Genomic DNA, 20672 nt, shown 5'->3' on the forward strand with positions numbered 1-20672 from the left:
TATGTTTTGAAACTTGTACTTTTAATCACTTATTATTCGTGAAACTTTATTTTCGGGTAATTATGCGAGACAGTCTACCCATGAAAATTTCATTCATGCGTATATTTTTATCAGCATGGAATATATTCAGCAATAACCTACATTCATGAAAATTTTGTCTCGCTTATAAATACCAAATTGCTAACTTGTGAAAATAAGGGTGTCACAAAAATTTGGTGATCTACAGTATACAATGTATGTGTACCTGATATGATAAATACAGCTGATAAATATAGCTATAGTTTTTGTTATGCACAAACTGGCCCTGTTAAGTCCGTCATGATGCCTTGTGTCGAGAATTACAATCCCCTTGGCATGGGTAAGTTTTCAAAAAAGAGTAGGCTCACTGGGGGCTGCCAGAGAAACCCAAAAAACTTCCAAAACTAGTAATAGGACATTAATATTTATACTGCAAAAATATGACTGAAATACTGTGTACTTTGTATTAAGGAAATAATCAAACAATGTATACCCACTGATAAACTGTCATCCCACAGTGCAATTTCAGACTTTGATATATACAGAGGATTATGCTGTCATTATCTATAGAAAGCTTCATACTAGCAAATAGAAAATTGAATGTTTATGAATTCTTTTGAAATATAACTTAAAATTTGTTGGTCTAGTCAATTCATGGTTTAACATCAAACTAACTGCAACAGAAATGTCTCATGAAAAATAAACTGTAGAGCTCAATAAAAAAAATGTGGATAAAAAATCTAGCAAAATTTAAAGAGTGGAAGTATCATTTTGTAGTACATTAATTTTCCATAAACTACCATAGAAAAGGGGGCATAATTCTTGTGATTACAATGATTTTTAATCCCTATCTTGGTGCACTTTTCTATCTCAAAGTGAATTAAACTATAACGAATGACATTTTTAGATGTAATTTTATAACATACAAAAGTTTATTTCAGATATGTTGACCCATTTTGGAGTGTATGTTGCAATTTTTACTTCACAATAAAATTTGTTGAAGTTAATTATCAGAATACTGTAAGTGTACATAGATTGGCGTATTCAAAAGGATCACTTCTAGGTAAATATATGTGTTGACCTATAGGGCCGATATTGGTTTCAGTCTTTAGAAAGAGCTTATCGATATCCATTCCGGTCGTTGACTTTAGGCCACATGCGTGTAGTTTCTTGTTTCTTGATTTAGTTCTAGTCAACTGTGTGTTCATATGACCCTACCTAGGTATTTACATATACATCCTTTGTATGAGGGTCCTTACTTGATGCCTGGGTAATGGAAACAGGGCTTAAAACCTTAACTGACCTTACCACATTCTTTTCAGTCTAATCTGTAACCCTTCCTCCTGCATTTTTGACATAACGTCGCCAATGCACACAATTTTCCCGAGGAATGAACTGCATCTACTCTGCATAGCGCAGTATCTCTCCCACTGGCACAAAAGTACTATTACCCAGAGATGTTCTTGAAAGACAAACACAGCAATTTTTGCTCGGCATGATTTATTTTTTCGTGACACCTGCAGTATCGAGTAACACAAAGTGAATGATTTGTGTCCTCGAACAAAGTGTGCTTACACTGAGGTATATAGTTCCGGTTGATTGCGTTTAGTTAAAGAGAATTTATGATCTGCATTTCTATAAGTGTCTTTTATATCAACAGCAAACATGCATTTAAGGAAGAAAATGGAAGTAAAATGCAAAAGCCTTTATAAAAAATTAAAGTGCGTGTTTATAAAGATGTAAAATTTGAAAAAATAAGTGTGCCAACAGGTGGATTCGAACCAGGACACTAAAAATGTCCATTGTAAGAGTCTGTGATCTATCTCTCTGACCTATACTGACTATAAAAACATACTCCATAAATATAATCCAGTATGACAGAAATAGGTTTTCGCATTTTTTGTAGGTTTTTTATGTATTTCGACCCTAAGGCAGGGGTGCCCCTAAAAAAATCTTGTTTTAAATCATTCTTTAGATCAAAATCTAAAATTTCATAATTTAATTTAGGGGCAGGCCTGCCCTGAAGAACTTCTATGCCAAAATTCACACAAAAATTAGTGCTTTAATGGACAAAATACTGTTTTCACCAACTTTGGAGGTTAATTTCAAAGTTGCAAATAAAAAAAAATTAGGTTCAAAATGCAGATTTGAAAAATTTAGACAAATATACGATAGAAAACAACTAAAGAACATTGATTTTTAAATGTGACTTTTTCCGGAAAAATGTTCTCTCCTATAGGTCAAATCTTTTGTTATAACGAATACATCCTTTAGCACAATCAAGGGGTATGGAGTTGTTGGCATAATCATGAATTAGTGCTACACTTGTCCGTGCCATGTATTGTATTAATAAATGATTTATTAGCAATATTCATGAATTAGCGCATCATTGTCTGTGCCAAAGCCGCTAAAATATGAAGCCCACTTTTTTAAGTACACATACAGTATTATGTAGGTCAAATTTTATCTTTGATCCCTTCACATATTTATTTTTTATTGTATTTAGTATTAAGATACTAATTGAAATTAATTTTTCAAACTAAAACATACATGTATATATTTTTTCCCCCTAAACTTTGTACATGTATTCTCTGACATTATTATTAAAATTCATATTTACAAAAAAGGCAAAAAAATATCAAGTTAATTTCAAAACATTCATTTTTTATTGATTTTATCTATGCAACTAAATGATATCATATATTATATCAAACATTTTTAACCAGATCAAGCTATTTTGAAAAATACACAATTTTCTCCTATCATCTCAGAAAAATTACTGAGTTATTGCCCCTTTTGTATAGTAACTTTGATAGGTAAATAAATATGCCAAAATCATGCTTTCCCCTCATTAGATTTTTCTAGACTTTTTACTCCATATATTTCAAATATACATGTACTTGAATTTATTAATTACAAAATAATTTCTGTTACAATTAGTTTGAGGTTGAGCCTATTTTTTGTTAGATTGACTAGACTATTTGGCCATTTGTAACAATTTTTTTTTAAAACTGGAGCAATGATTTATTTGTGATGTGATAATGCAGATACCCACAAGAAAATCTGAATACTTTTATTAAATATCATGTAGACATCCTGGGTTTACTGGGTTTAAATGGTATATCAGGGCTTATATAGTAAATTAAACTCTCTTGATTTTTTTTTCTAATTTGAATGGCCATTTGTGAAAGCATAACTGTTTTGTCTTGACATACTGTACCTGTTCATTGTTGTATTGTGGTGATGAGAATAACTGAAAAACCATAAAAATATACAGCAGTACATAACACAAGAGCTGATCAGATGATGACTTTATTTTCTCTCTGTTGCATTTGGCATGATAAAAAAACTTCCTTTTTAACCAAAAAAAGTCAACTTTTCTTCATAAATTAGCTAATATCAACAAAAGAAACTTTGAATGCTGTCCACTACTCTAAGATTATGTACAACTAAGAATTAGGAAATTTCATGTCAAGTTCAAAGCTTCCTTTATATATCCTACAATTGTAGAAACTTCTGCCATTGCTCCAAATCCTGAAATATCAAGTGTATCTATCAGTTTACCAGTATTTTGCCTCAAGCAATTCTATAACAAGCAGATGCTGTCATTGATGCAACAATTTTGTTGTTTATTTTAAATATTTTTTCTCTTTTACAAATAAAGACAAGTTTTCCTATTAAGAAAGATATTAAGACTGAAATCATACATAATAAAACATGTTTGAAGATGAATACACTAATGGTTAACAACAGCTTCAAAAACAGAACATATTATGTCCCCAAGAATAAGAAGTTTTCAACTAGATATAATGAACTGTGGATATTATAACAAACAGATTTTGGCTGTCAGATGTTAATGCGGAAGTAGTTTACAATGTTTTTGTACATACATGTAGACTAAAACAAAATCTTAGAATTCTGTTTATATCTTTCACTTACCAGTGTCTCCACATGCTAACTTTTTCTCAATACAGGGGATTTCTTTATAGCCATAGTTCTTTAGTGTCTCTATCTGTTGTGCTGTGATCGGGTGCTCCCACATGTAGGTATTCATGGCTGGGGCAAAGTATAATGGCTTATTTAGATCCCAAGCTCTTACTATACATGTCTGTAATAGATGGTGATATAGAAAAAACATAGGCAATCAAAATTTACAAATTTCACCTCAACACATTATTTTTAAGTAAGGCAAAGTCTCCTACCAAATGAATGCTCTGTTAGTGTTCTTCTCTAGATGTTATATTTAATATGCAAGTTCAGTTTTGGGTAGGACTTACAGTTATTACTTATAGTTTGTTACAGGTCTTATAGTTAATTGGGAATGTATCTTCTCAAAAAAAATAATGTGGTCACTCATCCAGAAAATGCAAGTCAGATGCAGCATCAAAAGCAATTCTAATAGTGTGTATCATTCATGCAACTTTGGACATGATACGGTTTATAGTTACTTGAGAATGGAGTTATTCCAAAAATTTATTCTGTTATTCATCCAGAATATGAAGGTCAGATGCAGGGTCTGAAACAAATCTGCTAGAGTGCATCTCCTGATGCCCCAATCATGCAATTTTGGTCAGGATAGAGCTTATACTTCCCTGGGAATAGACCTGCTCCAAAATCTTTGACATTTTCAATCTTCCAGAAAATATTGGTCAGAAGCAGCATCAAAAGCAAGTCTAGTACTGGGCATCCCTAGATGTATCATTCATGCAAGTTTTGTCCAAATGGGACTTATAGTTACTAGGGAAAAGACTTGCTCCTAAAACTCTAAGACAACTCTCATGACTGGGGTTTAGTATAAACTCCTTTCAACTTTGTCAAGTTGAGCTAATATTGATACATATTCATATTTTTGACTTTATTTGGTAGTGAAATCAGATCTATTTGAATACTGAATTTATATATTGGTATTTGTAATTTTACTAATTTCAACCATTGCAGGGCTACAGGTACAGACCACCTCAAACATTAAAGGCATTAAGGCATACAGCAAGAACAATTCGGGAAATCAAAATTTACCCATTAATACTGCAATCTGCACATTTAATAAATTTAAAATTACTGTTTTTTTTTTGTATGAATTTTACAATTTCTTTCCTATTCTATGCAGTTGTCTCCTACCAGTAAGTTGTCACAGAGCCCATTAGCTATCTTAGCCAGTGTATTACAGTCTACTGGGGCAATCACCAGCATGTCAGCCCACCTCCTTAACTCAATATGAAGAACTGGATCCTGCACACTTTTCCACATCTGAAAAAGTCAATTCCTAATCAAATAAAATGCTTTTTACAAAATGTAGTAGGAAAGAGGAATGAACAATTACATAATGAAAAGAGTAAGGTTTGCTTAGGGCCTTTTTTGGCCCTGTGAATTTCTGAAAAATCAAACCTGTTCAGTTTTGGTTGACAATGCATTAAATATCACTTGGACCCTAGCTGACTACATATCTTTCAAATAAGAGGTAATTTTCTCATTTGTCAATGCATTATGACATCATGAAATGTGTCATTATTCCCATATCCTGAAAATTCCTTCAAAAAAGGCCAAAAGTTTTAGCTCTTTTTCGATATTTCTTATACAGCACATTTCCTGATCCTAAATAAATAAAACTATTTTAAAACATGTTTTTTTTTGGACCAAGGAGTGTGCTCATATTGTAATTCTTTGTTGAAGGTACTCAAATCCACTTATTTTCTTCAAAATTCACAAACATTGCAATTTTACAAAGCCTGTTTTCCAGTACCTGGGCTCTCAAAAGAAATTTTGATACAGGAAATGAAAGCACTAAGTCTCTACTTTATATTGATGTTAGAAGAGGGACAAAGGGTGACAGTCAATAAATTGGTATAATGACAACCATTTTATGTAAAGAGTGAACCTAGCTTTTTAATAATGGCTGGACCAGAACCCATAGACCTCTGCATAACATGTCAGGGTCTCTAATCACAGAGCTATTTAGGCTTATATCCACAGTCCATATATAGCCATTATGGCAATTATAAACTGAAAGTACTGTGAGCACTTGATACCCCTGCTCACATGAGTATAATGGTGAAGTTCATTTTTTGCTATGAGAAACCCAAAATATATGCCCAGTCAGAACATAGAATAGAAGGTACACAATGGCACTATGTAATGAAGATTCTGTGAAAGTGTCATTAAATTTTCTTCAGTGGTATAGGAGCAGATAAAATATGGGTACCCCCAATATTATTGAGAGAAAGAATGGCAGTGTCCAGGTTTTGCCATGGGAAACTCCATATATCTGCCCAATTAAAATAAAAAGTAAATGCACAATCGCATTTGTAAATAACGATTTGTTGAAAGTCTCATTAAATTTTGTTCAGTGGTATATAACGAGATGCGAATGAGAGATTGGTACCCCCACTGTTATGAAAAGAATGGCAGTGTCCATGTCTTGCTACAGGAAATCCCAAATATCTGTCCGATCGAACCAAAAAATAGGAGGTCACAATAGCACTATGTAATAAGATTCTGTGAAAGTCATATTTGATTTTATTTAGTGGTATAGTAGAAGTTGCAGATAAGAGATGGATACAACCAAGTATTATGGACGAATGGACAGACACCCTTATCATTATACACCTTACTTTTCAAGCATGGGGTAAACAATAACATAAAGTTTTCATGAGACACAATATGCATTACCTTCAGAGTCTTGGCGTTGTAAAAAATCTAAGCACTCTTGCTTACCTCCCATTCATGATTATCTGTTAGTACTGGAACAGGAAGAGAGTCTTTGTTGAAAAAATGAAGGGCATGATCAGTGGCTACTACCTTGATCTCAACCTGTCAAACAGCAAAAAAAAATGTAATATCACAACGTTAATTGGTAGATTTATTACTGCTAGAGAAATGAGTCACAATTTGATCACAATCTGAACAGTATCCTAATTACAACAAAATTTCTTGATAGATAAATTTGTACATTCTTCAAATACCTGGTACTAGTAACAAAATTTCTTTTTATTTCAATTTGAAAATACCATGAACAAGAGAATATTAAGGAAATGAATTATTCTTTCACTGAAATGTTTTATTAATTTTTATCCTTGTTGTCCATGTAACAGAAAGAAAGAAGTTGTGATTGACCAGCTAGAATCCATACCAGGCCTTATGAAGTCTAGAAAGGTGCACTATTAACTGAGCTACTAAGTATCTGAAAAATGGCAATTCTACTGGTACCTCCCTACCTGACACATTTCCTACACTCCTTACATGCCTTTGCCCTACAAACACCAACCCAAGCTACGGTAATTGCTAATTTTTCACTTAAGATGTTCAGGGTATACACCAAATGGAAAGGAAAAAATGACACAAACAAGGACCTCTGCACTTTAAACAGATGCTTTTAGTTAATGAGCTTTCTGCCCACCAATGAATGAACCTGTCTAACATTAATATTTTAAAACATCTATGAAATAACATATGTTTTAAAATATCTAACTCGAGACTAAGTAAACTATGTAAAACAAGAGGCCCATGGGCCATAACACTAATCTGAGTAACTTTGGCCCTTCTGTTCTTTTATCAGCGGATTTTTTCCCAATATATTCCTATGTAAAATTAACATAATATATTGTGGCCCCACCCAACCCCCAGCCCCACCCTATCCCAGGTGTCATGATTTGAAAAAACCTGAATCTACACTACCTGCATTGTCGCAAACCACAGCCAAAATGTACGATATCCTCTCCCATTCTGGCCGTAGTTGAATGAGAAGAGAATATTTTGAAGCTCATTAAAATATTGAACAATGCGATAAAGCATAGTCGGATAATGAACTTTTACAGGACCTTTCAAATTATTAAATATTCAATATTATGACACTGTTTGTGATCAAGCAGCCACGGGTAGGAGAGAGCTATATATATGCAGACTCTGGATCGTGGCTTGAGACGATGCACTACCTGAGGATGCTTTCCATATAAATTTGACTTACCTGTGACCTTGCTGAAGAATTTTAAAGATTTTTTTCTATGTATTCCTATTTAATCTTTGATTGCCCATAGTGGCCATACCTTACCCTAGGGGTTCATGATTTGAACAAAATTGGATCTACACTATCTGAGGATGCTTCCTTATAAATACGACTAATCATGACTTTGCTGTTCTTTAAGAGAAGAATTTTAAAGATTTTTTCTAAGTATTTCTTTGCTAAACTTTGATTGCCCAAAGTGGCCCCACCCTATCCCCGGGGTCATGATTTGAACAAACTTTTAAATTACCCATTTAATTTTCACTATTTCTTAATTATCACCCCCTGGAAGAGGGCGTGGGCCTTCATTTGAACAAACTTGAATCCCCTTCACCCAGGGATACTTTGTGCAAAGTTTGGTTGAAATTGGCCCTGTCAGGCCTGTGGTTCTGGAGAAGAAGGTGAAAATGGGAAAAGTTTAAAACGACAACAAGTGAAGGAAAAAATAAATATTCCATCCTTGATCATCTTGAAAATAAATAATCTGTCCTTGACTGGTATGAAAATAAATAATCTGACTCGCCACCCCCCCACCCCCCCCCCCCCCCTTTCACAACCACATGGTCGTCCTATAATCGACATGAACATAAATTATTTTACCTTCTCATTAAGATTCTTAAGTTCTTGAATTAGTAAAGGAATTTTTATAGATGCAACACTCCCTGTGCATCCCACTATAACCCGCTTCTTCTTGTCTTGTTCTTGGTCCGTTCCGCTCATCGGGCAAACCGAAAATGAAAGTAAAGTGAGTTCAGAAAGACACTTCCGACAAAAACAGGGATGACCTCTCTAGTTGCAGAGGCTGTACAAGCAGAACTTGGGGGTATTGTAGATGTATTTTAAAATATCACTGCCTTATTTAAATTAAGAAACTGTATTCAACAATCACATTCTATAAAACACGTTTCTATTTACAAGTTTTGAATGTAAACATGGTAAAGGCATGGGTTGTTCGAATTTTCTCGCAGAATTATATTTTTATGTTCAAGTATGTCTATGAATAAACAGATAATGATATGTTTGTAGTTCATAGATTATTTTATTAATAAAAATGGTTCATATTCTATAATATTAAAAGCTTCTTATTCATTTTTAGCAAGAGAAAGATGGCCTAACAATGTCAAACTATATGAACCATACCAAGGTAAAGTGATAAACTAACACTATGCAGTGCTTCATTAGGAATAATACAATGTAAAAAAAAAAAAAAATTGAACAATCATGAATTAAAATATCTGACAGACTGACATAATGAGTCAACATGCTATATACATTGTTTATTGTGATCTTTCACAGTCATTTTTAACTTGTATATATTAAGTTTATTTATTAGAACAAGCTGTACGTGAGCTTTCTTTTCTTTTCAGCTGAGCAAATTATCTTACCAGACTATGCCAACTGCCTCAGTGTTAGAACTTTTCTTAAAATGTGCAATGCACCATTTACACGAGAATTACGTACAAATGCAGAGGAAATGTCACCATCAGGTAAACACATGAACATTGCATGTAGTGTATAAAAAACACACATAAACAATGTAGTGTATAAAAAACCAGATAAACATTGTAGTGAGCAAAATATATAAATATTGTAGTGTATAAAAACACATAAACAGCGTAGTGTATTAAAAAACACATAAACTTTAGGGTGAGTTCACCATGCTTCGGACATCTTTGTACTTTTATAAGTTCTTGACTAGCAGTATCGCTTAAGAAGGAATATTATTAAAATGTAGATTAATTAATTTATATTGTGTGATTAAAATATGAATTTGTGACACAATTATGTGTTATTTGTCAAGAAAAAGAAAATGTCAAATGCATGGTTAATTTTTGTCTGATGCATGATTAAGAGCCATTCTCTGTAATGACTTGAACTTTTATATAGGAGCTGTGGCACGCATAGTCTCAGAATTTCTCCAAACTCTCTATGATAAAAGTCTTTGATACCGTAAACTCAAATCAGGCAAAAATTGGTTGCTACGTGTCATGGTTACCATAACAACATCTCTTAAAGTTTGAAAAATGGCATTTTTCAACATCTTCAGAGTCCCACAGTTAACGTTTGCAGCAAAGCAAACAAGTGGCAATGACTGTTTCTGAAAGCTGAAGGCCTGGTGTCTTAAATGCATTATAAACATGTTTGGTAAATCATCTATAACATACGTTACTATGGAAACCACGTATTCAAAAGTAATAATTTTGTTCATTTAATTTTATAAAGTCATACACTTAAGAATAAAAACAATTATAGGTTGAAATGCAAGCAAATAATAGAGAAGAGATCCTTGTAACATATACTAAGGACAAATTATGATATTTCTTATAGGTTGGCAATGGTTGCCATGGTTTTAATACCACGAAGGGATTTTAAATTTACTCTCTTAGTGTTTTAATCTTATCCTATCTTTTTAAAAAGCATATTTCTATATAACTGATGATCAATTTTTAAAGGCCTTGGTGTGACCCTAATTTTCGCATTTCAAAAAATTCAATTTCAATTCTTTAAATAGTGCGTTGCTATGGAAATAAGGCGAAAAAACATGCACAAAAATCTGAAAAACACTCTGTTTCCTTGGATACGTACAGTTGTATGTAGATTCCCAAAACTTTAATGATTGATATATGTGAACAACTAACCTGACTTTCAATTTTGACTATCACCCAATCTCTAACTGGATGCAAAAAGCTGGCACATAGGGTCTAATATTGACAAAAACTTAACAAAATCGAACATTTTCTCTTCTTGGTAACCATAGCAACAGTGTTGTATTTTTCAACAACCTTTATCAATATATGATATTCAACTTTAGTTCTACGAGATAAGTACTATCCAAGGTGATTCAAATAATATTTTTCTTGATTAAAAGGTTAGTAAATTCCTAAAGCAGCAAAAACAATATCACTTTAAACAACTAGTACGTTGTTTCCATGGTTACACTACAAAGTAAAAATTAATCTAAATTTTTCTTATGTTGTCGGTGTTGTAAGGTCCTAAGGATGCATATGTGCCAGTCATGAATTTTATTGTTTTTCCTCACGATAGTAGCATTAACCCAATCATAGTAACAGATTTTGCATGGTGACACTGTGTTACCATGGCAACCATGAAAGTTATTTTTAGAATAATATTGCCAATACCTAATTACATGAGGTCAAATATTTTTCATTGTTTTTCTTACGTTGTTGATTGAGTTTGATCATGTAACATCTATCATTTGTGACTATAGAGCGTTTTTCAGCATTTTTCAGCATCTAAAATGTATTCCAAATGTACCCATGGTTACCACTTACTAAGAGATAAATTCTAAATAGTTTCTTTATAGCATAAGTGGCAACAAGGTGTCATGTTTTTGGGAGAATGGTTTGTTTGTTTTTCTTAGTCTTTATTAAGGCTTAATAAAAATTTAAAGTAGCTGAAAATCTCAATTTTTTCAACTTTTCTTGCTGTTACCATGGCAACCAAGACACATAGCAACGAAATTTTATTTGATATACGATTCTGGTGTCAAGTTGTAATAATGGGCAAAGTTTCATCAAAATCGGTGACCATGCGTGGCAAAGAAGTTTAAGTGGTTACAGAGAATCGCTATTAATTTGTGTTTGATGCATGGTGAAATGAACTAATATGTCTTAGTAAAAAACAACTCAAAGAAAAATAATGTAAATTTTGAAATTTTTTAGAAAATAATCAATCATTAACAAAATTCATCAATACAGGGTCTTTTCTTTGAAGTCTAATGAAAGAAAGACAACTCTATAAATTTGCAAAATCATAAAATCCTGGGGTACATTCAAGATCATATTGGCTATGTAGCCTCTGTGTAGAGCTATGATCTTGAATGATAAGCTAGCCTAGCTGCTACATTGGGAATATTAGCATAGATATTCTATGCTAGGTATACTAAATCCAAGATGGTCTCGTAAGTTACCTGGTACTGCTTTGCACCATATGAGGTACTAAAAATTGGTTGGGTTTTCTCTAGGGCTGTGTATTGAGCAAAATATTTCGATACAATACAATATAATATTTTATACAGCAATATGCGATATATTGGATTCTTTAACAAGTCTATCAAAAAAGTCTTGTAAATCATTTATTGCATAAATTTGATAAAAACTAGGTGTTTTATTACCAAATTGGAAGTTCATGTCTCTTTACAAAGTACACCTCAAATTCAAACTTTTAATGACTGTACATGTAAAACTAACATGTTAAAATATAGTTGTCTATGTATTTTTTAATAGTTATTGAAGATGTGCTATCTCCTTAATGTTTATTTCATTATTGATCAGTTTTAATTCAAAACAGTAAAAAAAATAATCTTTGATGACTGAAATTCCCAACTTTTTCACAGAATTATTAGAAAAACTGCCTGCCCAATACATATTGAAATTATTTTTTCGATACGATACATTCCAGAATATTGATGAGTATTGATTAATCGATATATTGACACAGCCCTAGTTTTCTCCACCTTAGCTTATTAAATGTAAATTTAAATCTACATTTTTGCTCAAGTTAAGCTTACTAGTTATTACTCACAGAGATATATTCAAAATCTAACACCTAGCAGCTAGGCGAGCTGTCCGTTCAATAGAACTAGAAAAACAATATGTCTAGCTCCTAGGGTAGCCACTACGATCTTGAACACAGCCCTGTAGACTCACCTTTGATGATGTCAAAGATGATGTCACTTCAAGGCCATTCTAGTGGTTTTTTATATCCACATGAAAATAAGTGTAGGCATCGTTAAAATGTTGAAATCTTCGGATCTATGACAAACAAATCAAAAAACACAGAGATATTCGGGTTGGATGCAAGTTTATATATTGATTAAAGTTGTCAGAAGCAAGGTAATTATATGAACAGTAGTCCAATGTATGGTGAACTCATCTATAGTGTTTAAAAAAAAACATTTCTAAGCATTGTAGTGTAAAAAAAGCACATGAATATGGTAGTGTATTAAAAAAAAAAAACTTAAACATTGTAGTGTACAGAAACATAAACATTGTAGTGTATAAAAACATTTACACATTGTAGTGTATAAAAAACACATACACATTGTAGTGTATAAAAACACACACACATACACATAAAAAACTGTGTACTTTAAAAAAAAATTATGCTGTTGGAAAATCAGAGAAAATATGTCAATTTTATTGAAGACAAAGTGATCATTGTTCATTATTTCACACATGTTTATGTTTACATGTATTGATAAAGATTTCGCAACACAAATGGCTGTGATCATGATCAACAGCAATGTCTGACCTAGCTATTGTGAGATTTTTTGATAAAATGAATAGAGTTAATGAGTTTCTCCCATTTTTTCAGGCTCTGTTCCATTTCTTCAAGTTGGGGCATTTATTGTGGCTGAGTTTGATCCTATAGTAGCATTTGCTGGTTTAAGGGTAATTTATATGGAAATATTATGCATTTTAATTTATAAATTAGAGTGTCAGTATTTTCTAACTTCATTATAGGGAAATGCTTATGACTTATCTGTATACTTTTTTTCCCCATTTGTTTGTCAAAATCCTAATAGTACTTTTAAAACTTTGTATATATGTTTTTTTCCTAGGGATTCAGTTTAAACACAGACTTGTCTGAAACAGAGAGATCAGAATTGAGAGCTTATTGTGCCATGGTGTCTAGTATTCTAGGAAGAGCTGAGGTAAATATTCATTAGGTCACCCAAAAAAGAATACGTTTTGTTTTTGTCATCTCAATATTCTAAGACATATGAGGGTTGGAGGACAATAATATGCCGAGGAAAATTTGATCACTATACAAATTAATCATGTACAGTAAAACACGCTTATAACAGTGCAAGGGGCAGACAATTTTTCTTTGTTATCAGCATAATTCATTATATCCATTAAGTTTAAATATATTTTAAAGTCATAGGGAATGAAATTCACTTTGCTATAAGTTTCAATTCATTATAAGCATGTTTTTATAAGTGTGTAACGGTGTTTTACTGTAAATTAAGGGAGCCGACTGGGGTTTTATTATGTGAAAACTACTATCGAGAAACTCTTTAATTTTATACCATATGTACCTTACATTGACTTTGGTATACATGCCAAGTTTAGTGAAAATCTACCGCCTGGTTATTTTTTAGGGACCATCTCAAAATACAGGTACATTTACTATAGGATTATATAGGAAACTACCATTTTTTTGCACTTCGGAGCAAATTATACAAATGCTACTGTAGACTTTTTGCTCAAATTATATTATTTGATGGGTAATACTATATTGTACATTTTGTGCAAGAAACACAAAATTCTACCGTCTGGTTTCCAGAGGGGGCATCTCAAAATGTAAAAATTTATGATATTTTCCTGTTCTTATGGAGTACAACAAAACATGATAGATACCACAGATTTACATAAAAATTAATGAAAATGATTGTTAGATTCTCAATTTCCTATATTTAAAATTTCAAGAGCATGTATTTTATACTTTTTATTTTATGGCATAATTAATGACCCCACTTAAAGAACTTCGGTTATATTCATAACGTCAAAAACACACTATTACGACGTCTATCTACCCATCATTTAAAAAATCGTTTAAAAAATCAGTTATTTAAAAACGTAATAAGATTTTTTAACCTGAGATTTCCTAAAGGACTATATTCTGTAGTGGCCAGTATCTGCCCCCAAAATAAAACTTTGATGGAGAAATCTTTAATTATGTTCTAAACCAGGTGGATATTTGCAGACTTCAAAGCATTAAATATTTTTATCAACTATGACATCATTAGTTAGATATGACGTCAATAAAATGACGTAAATTCCAAATTGCAATGATTTTGAGAGAAAATAGCGTATTTTACGTCGGTATTTTGATTGGAAATTATCGAGCGCAGGTCTGCTCAGACTAGATCTTTTGATATAATGTGAAGAATGATAATATCAATGAAATATGTGAATATGATACCTGAGCAAGCTTGCGCTCTATAAATACTATAGTCAAAATTGAACAAAATTTGTGCATTTTGGACTCTATTTTAAAAATAACGGAAATCCAAATAGTTTGTGACGTCACAGAGACAAGAAAAGCCAACTAATTTTTCCAATTTCATAATATATTGTCTTAATTTGGATTATTTTGTACAATATATGCACTTTTTCTCATTTCAAGAGATATTCAAAATTTGACTATTATGGGGGCAGGAGTACGCCCTTACCGTATATAGTTCTTTGTTAATTTTTATAAATTATGTAAAAATAGTTGCTTTAAAAAAGTAAATACGCTTTATTTTACTATGCTGTGCAAAGTATTGCGCGATGAAAACCCCAGTCGGCCCCCTTAAACATTATTAAAACATTATGCTGAATATACTGAGAAGTTTTAAAGATTTGTTTTATATATATACGTACATTGAGTCTCATGTAAAAAATGATCAATACTGTAATATATAAATTGTTTTCTTTTCTTGAATACTGAGTTCTATGTTTTTATGAGACAGATGATATTTTGGCTGCATTTATGTTTGTGGACAACATGAAACAAATTTAAAACCAAGTTATAAATTGTAAAAAATCTTTTCTAACAACAGCCAGTATAAAATGGAATACAGTAGTAATGGACCTTAAAGGACTTATTGCATGTTTCTAAATTATTTGAAATTAAAAGCGTAAAACGTTCCTTATGACCACAGTTTATAAATTTTGTGTTTTTACTGCGGATAAACTGCGGTAATTAATCAATTATTGACTCAAATGAAAACCCCTGATTTAAAAATCTAAGTTAATTAGATAGCGATCACGTGACCCTGTGACGTCAAAGGCGACAATGGCTGATCAGCTCCACGTTAATCTTACGAAAATATACGCGATACAACCTGAATTTTCTGCGTTGTGGACGACCAAATCGCGTATTTTATCCATATGAAACTGAATATCCAACCTATATGTTAGAATTTTCAGCAAGAAAAAATCTGACAAGAATAGATATGGGTTACCCCATATCCAAGATATTCGACTTTTAATTTATTCGAATTTTCATTGTGCTCAGATGATTTCTAATTTAAAAAAAAAACTATTTACTGATAAAACGTCAGAGATACTCAAGCTGTAGAAAGTCAACTATACAATGGCCATAAATAACCTAAAATGACATAATATTTAGGCTACTGAGTTTCAACATCTTTTGTTGAATAAAATATGCATGTACTAAGGAAACTGCATGTACATACATGTATATAATATAACGATACATGCGATTAGTGACTTTTATTATCACAACGTTGCAGATGCTTATAGAAATAGTTTTAATTTCACATAGAATATAGACTAAATATAATTAACCATATAATTTTAAAGATGTATTTAACAGCTCACTCATTTTCAGGAATATTTAATCCAAATAGCATGTTACAGGCAACGTTTTCAAAGTGAAGGGGGGGGGGGGCTCCGAAAAAATCCCGCGTACTATGGGCCTGTGCTACATGTGTACCATCTAACTTTCCAATGATAGAATCTTCTGTAAAAATTCGAAACAAGTCCAAGCAAAGATCAAAGATAGCCCAATTTTTTATATAGCAAAACTATAGATCTATCAAGGATAGATTTTAATTTATTTTTTAATTTTGTGCTATTAAAGTACTATCACTCAAAGTATAGGCAGATGTTAAAGATGGGTCAACAAGAGTAATCAATGAACTTGTCTAGAGATACATTGACGGCCGTTGTTAAACGCAAAGGAAAGCGCGAGATCGGTTGCGGCGGTGGAGCATCACTCCTTCGTCAAAGAATAAAATCCGACATTTAACACTTTATATAGATTTTGAATATAGAGACGTTTTGAAGATAGACTTCATTTTTGTTTCTAGAAATGTTTTTATTTACAAAAATAGTATATTTTCGTGTTTTTAAACTGAATAGACCAATGACCTAGCATCGTTTTAGGTAACTCAGCCCCTCTAGCCCAGTCTAGGGCTTGAGTAAAAAACCTGCACTTGTTATGAAACTGATGTATAGTTCTTCTTCATGTCCGTAGCAAATACTGATACCCAGTCTACATGATCTAAGCGTCACTAGCGAACGGTGCACATACCTGTGCTTGCAAGACCAAGTAGACTAGGTTTACACACGTGCGAAGATCCTTTCAGACGAGCTCGGCAAATCACGGCAAATCACGTTGCTTTGCCGAGAAGTTACGATTGCAGGTGTTTAACCACATAATAACCATTCCGTTATTTAAAAAAAGAGAAAAAACACACACACAGTTAATGATTAATATTCTCACTCAAAAGAAAATATACGGCAATTAACGAACAATAATCATGACAGTTATATAATTGGTGAAAAGATTTATCACTATCAATCGAAGGATGACCTATATATTTTCGTGAAAAAGACTGAGGAGGCAGCGAGCGTAGGAATATGAAAACTTTTTATTTCCTTTTCTGGGGAAAAGTGATTTTCTTAAAATCTTTTTACGTTAATTTTGTTTTCTTTAACGTATTGAATACACATCATTATTCTTAACATTTGTTGTAATGTTGTATCTACTGATCATGAATGGAACTATTTTCTTCGGAGCAATTGTGTGAAGAGTACCTGACTTTAGTAATATATCTTGAATAGATAATATGCACTGATCGAATATATTAAAAAATCTGTTAACATTGTAAAAATAGCAGCGACGACAGCGAAGAAGACGCGGCGAAGACGAAGAAACTCGCCATCAGAATACGATTTGATTTGTCATCTTATCACATGTATTTACTTATTTGATTCACAAATTTAACATTATATAACTTTGTTGTTCTTCGTTTTTAACATAATCAGTATTTATTTAATTTATGCAAGTCTTCATATGTTTTTTAAAGGATGGCGATCTTGAAAAATAATTTCTCGATCACGAAACATTGCCGTAATCAGAGCTAAATGTTTGGAATAAAAAACGAAAATATCTCACAAGCCTTATACCTTAGAACTAGTTAATGTTTCTATAGTAAATTAAAAGCACGTTAGGAATTAATATTTTCAGCATTTTTGGTAATTAAGCTGCATTTGTCGTTGATAACTCCGTAAATTGTGTGCATATTCTCATCTCTCTATCACTGAATTGTCGCCTATGACGTCAGAGCAGTATTTCGCCGAAATCGGTCTGAAATATGCATATTGCTGTATTTGAATTTCAACTCCCAATATCTATTAAAATATGCTTTCAACAACGTTTATTGTATTCAGTATTTTAATAAACAAGGTTGTAGATAATATTTTTCATAAAATTACGATTTTTGAAAGATCATGCGATAAGTCCTTTAACAGCTCATTGATATCTTGTCATTGATTGTTTACTTGATATTTATGTTTATAGCATAAATTACCGCCTGGCTCCATGTGTAAATACCACATTTACAGTACCTACAGTGTGTGTTTTTAACATTGCATAAAAGGATAATATTTCTCTTTTTTACAGAAATATCTTGCATGGCTTACAGATTCTGTAGCTTTAGAGGTTGGTAAATTTTTCTTGATAATTTTAAACACATGAGAATTTTTAAATATTACTAGTAAAGAAATCTATGTAAACAGTGTAAAGATCAGGGCTTTCAAAAAGATTAAAAATGGGTGGTACTTTTACAAAAATAGGAGGTACCTTGTGGAAGCAATTTTAATTAAACATGTTATAAAATTTTTCTCCAACAAATATTTTGGCCATTACAATCATGATTTCAGCCTTGTAAAAGTACCGGATATCCAGCAGATTTTGAAAGGCCTGAAAGATTCTAGTTGATGGTAGAATACATGTACAGATAAATTTTTGTAGGTGACTCAGACTCGAGTTGGATCTGTCCATCCCTGGCCTCTTAATTGGATGATTCCGATGTTGAAAAAAAGTGAGGTGAAATCGCATCTAAAGAGCGTGGGGTGGGCAGACAAATCTTTGGAAGATGTGAGTAATTTTTTTCCAATTATGATGGTTTGTATTAATAGTCAACTGGAAAAATTTTGTGTCCCAACAACATTCCTTCCAGATTTTTGTAAGCAGAGATTGAATTGAATGATTACCAAGGTTGTAACCATCAAAATTACACACCATAATGCAATCAATAAGAAAGTGCATGACGTTTTTGTGTAAATTAATCAACATCCATCACAGATTCTCATCCTGTAAATGAGGCATAGATTTAATTATAAGTATGAACTGAAATTGAAATCAGTCCAAAATTTGAATTTCCAAATGCAGTATGTTGATAAATAAATAGTCTTCCATTTTTCACATTTTCTCCTATTTTGTTATTTAGATAGTATGATACAATGGATGCATTTAATAGAAACATCAAAATAAAATACAAATAGGGCATGTAATAAAGAAGGTTTCTTATATTGGCACTGCCAAAATTAAATTGACAGAAACCTACTTTAATATATATTGCCTTCTAATTCAAATCAGTGTGGGACAAAAGGAGTTATTTTGTGTTTCCTGTCAGTGTAACATTTGGAGAAGAAAATCATTAATGTGGATATGAAAACTTTGATGCTGAAATCTCAATTATTTTTTGAATTGAATTGAAGGTTCTGGATGAAATCAAGTCCTGTTGCCAAGCATTGTCAGAGAGATTAGAACAACAGAAATATTTCTTTGGAGACAGGTTTGTGACTTGCAAATGAAATGAGTTTCGAAAGTACAAATTTGTCAATGTCACTATTTAATGAATATTGTCATGTGATTATGCATCTTTGCATGACAGGTAATGAAGATTTATTAATGTGCGTGAGGCAATAATATTATATAATTATAATTTTTTGGCGAATTGTGAAGGATACTAGTATGTGGGAAAAAAGAATTGTTTCAAACACTTCTGAATCATTTAATTTTGGAATTATTCCATCCGTTGTCTTGGAGTTATTTTCTTTTAGCTCTTGATATTGTTGTTCATTTCAGTCCAACAGAACTAGATGCCCTGGTGTTTGGACATCTTTTTTCTCTATTGACCATAGAGCTCCCCCTAGTGAATATAGCAGGAAACATTCGGGAGTTTGTGAATCTCACAAATTTTTGTCAGAGAATAGAAGACAAGTACTTTAAAGAAAAAGAAGATGATTAATTCTCAGTATATGAATATTTTATTTGAGATGAAAGAAAATTGTATTTGGTGGTGTTATAATAAATGTTATGTATACTAAAAGATAAAAATGAAGTCAGCTTTTATCTTTGAACATTTAATATTGTGTGTGACTGTGCATAGAGAATGGTGAAATAAAGTAATTTTAGTAAACAATATATTGCATTAACAATTGTTTCAGTAAATTTCAGTAAATTATTTTTTGGCAAAATAATGATAATTGTGGGCTTCAAGACTATACTCTGATTGTATGATAAATGCTCACAAATACGTGTAGAAGTAGATATAGTTACACATACAAAAGTCAATCAAATAAACAATAAATGGAAATACATGTATTTCATAATCCTTTAACGACCATAAATAGTAGTGGTTTGCAGTTGAATAAATTAATTTTTTTCCTCGAAAGGGACATGCTGCATAAAGAAAAGGGCAGCAACATGTGAGCTATTGATACATGTACAATTTTAAAATTTTGATATCTCACTTTCACTTAAATATTTCCTTCAGAATTAATATTTTAACTTGATTTATCTGCGCAATGAATCGTCATAGTTGCCA

General features: G+C 32.0%; 2 protein-coding genes across 3 annotated transcripts; one reads left to right on the forward strand and one right to left on the reverse strand.

Moving 5' to 3' along the window:
- Positions 1 to 3314: 3314 nt before the first annotated feature.
- Positions 3315 to 8742, reverse strand: LOC133205540 (phosphopantothenoylcysteine decarboxylase-like). The gene is made up of 5 exons (XM_061341375.1): positions 8615 to 8742; positions 6730 to 6825; positions 5137 to 5265; positions 3958 to 4126; positions 3315 to 3552 (listed from the first exon to the last, which is right to left on the reverse strand). The coding sequence occupies exons 1-5, from the start codon at positions 8732 to 8734 to the stop codon at positions 3485 to 3487; spliced, it is 582 nt and encodes a 193-aa protein (XP_061197359.1). The 5' UTR covers positions 8735 to 8742; the 3' UTR covers positions 3315 to 3484.
- Positions 8743 to 8761: 19 nt separating this feature from the next.
- On the forward strand, positions 8762 to 20441 carry LOC133205538 (metaxin-2-like). 2 transcript variants are annotated; one of them, XM_061341373.1, is made up of 9 exons: positions 8762 to 8837; positions 9111 to 9158; positions 9382 to 9501; positions 13352 to 13428; positions 13599 to 13691; positions 18461 to 18499; positions 18812 to 18937; positions 19561 to 19637; positions 19931 to 20441. In XM_061341373.1, exons 1-9 carry the CDS (start codon positions 8795 to 8797, stop codon positions 20091 to 20093), a joined length of 786 nt encoding a protein of 261 aa, XP_061197357.1. In that variant the 5' UTR covers positions 8762 to 8794; the 3' UTR covers positions 20094 to 20441. The 2 variants fall into 2 exon arrangements, with proteins under 2 accessions (XP_061197357.1, XP_061197358.1); XM_061341374.1 differs by lacking the exon at positions 18461 to 18499.
- Positions 20442 to 20672: the final 231 nt, after the last annotated feature.

This window comes from Saccostrea echinata, unplaced genomic scaffold, assembly GCF_033153115.1.
Source record: "Saccostrea echinata isolate AGI-Se365-2 ecotype Australia unplaced genomic scaffold, CSIRO_AGI_Sech_v1 ptg000054l, whole genome shotgun sequence".
Classification (NCBI taxonomy): domain Eukaryota; kingdom Metazoa; phylum Mollusca; class Bivalvia; order Ostreida; family Ostreidae; genus Saccostrea; species Saccostrea echinata.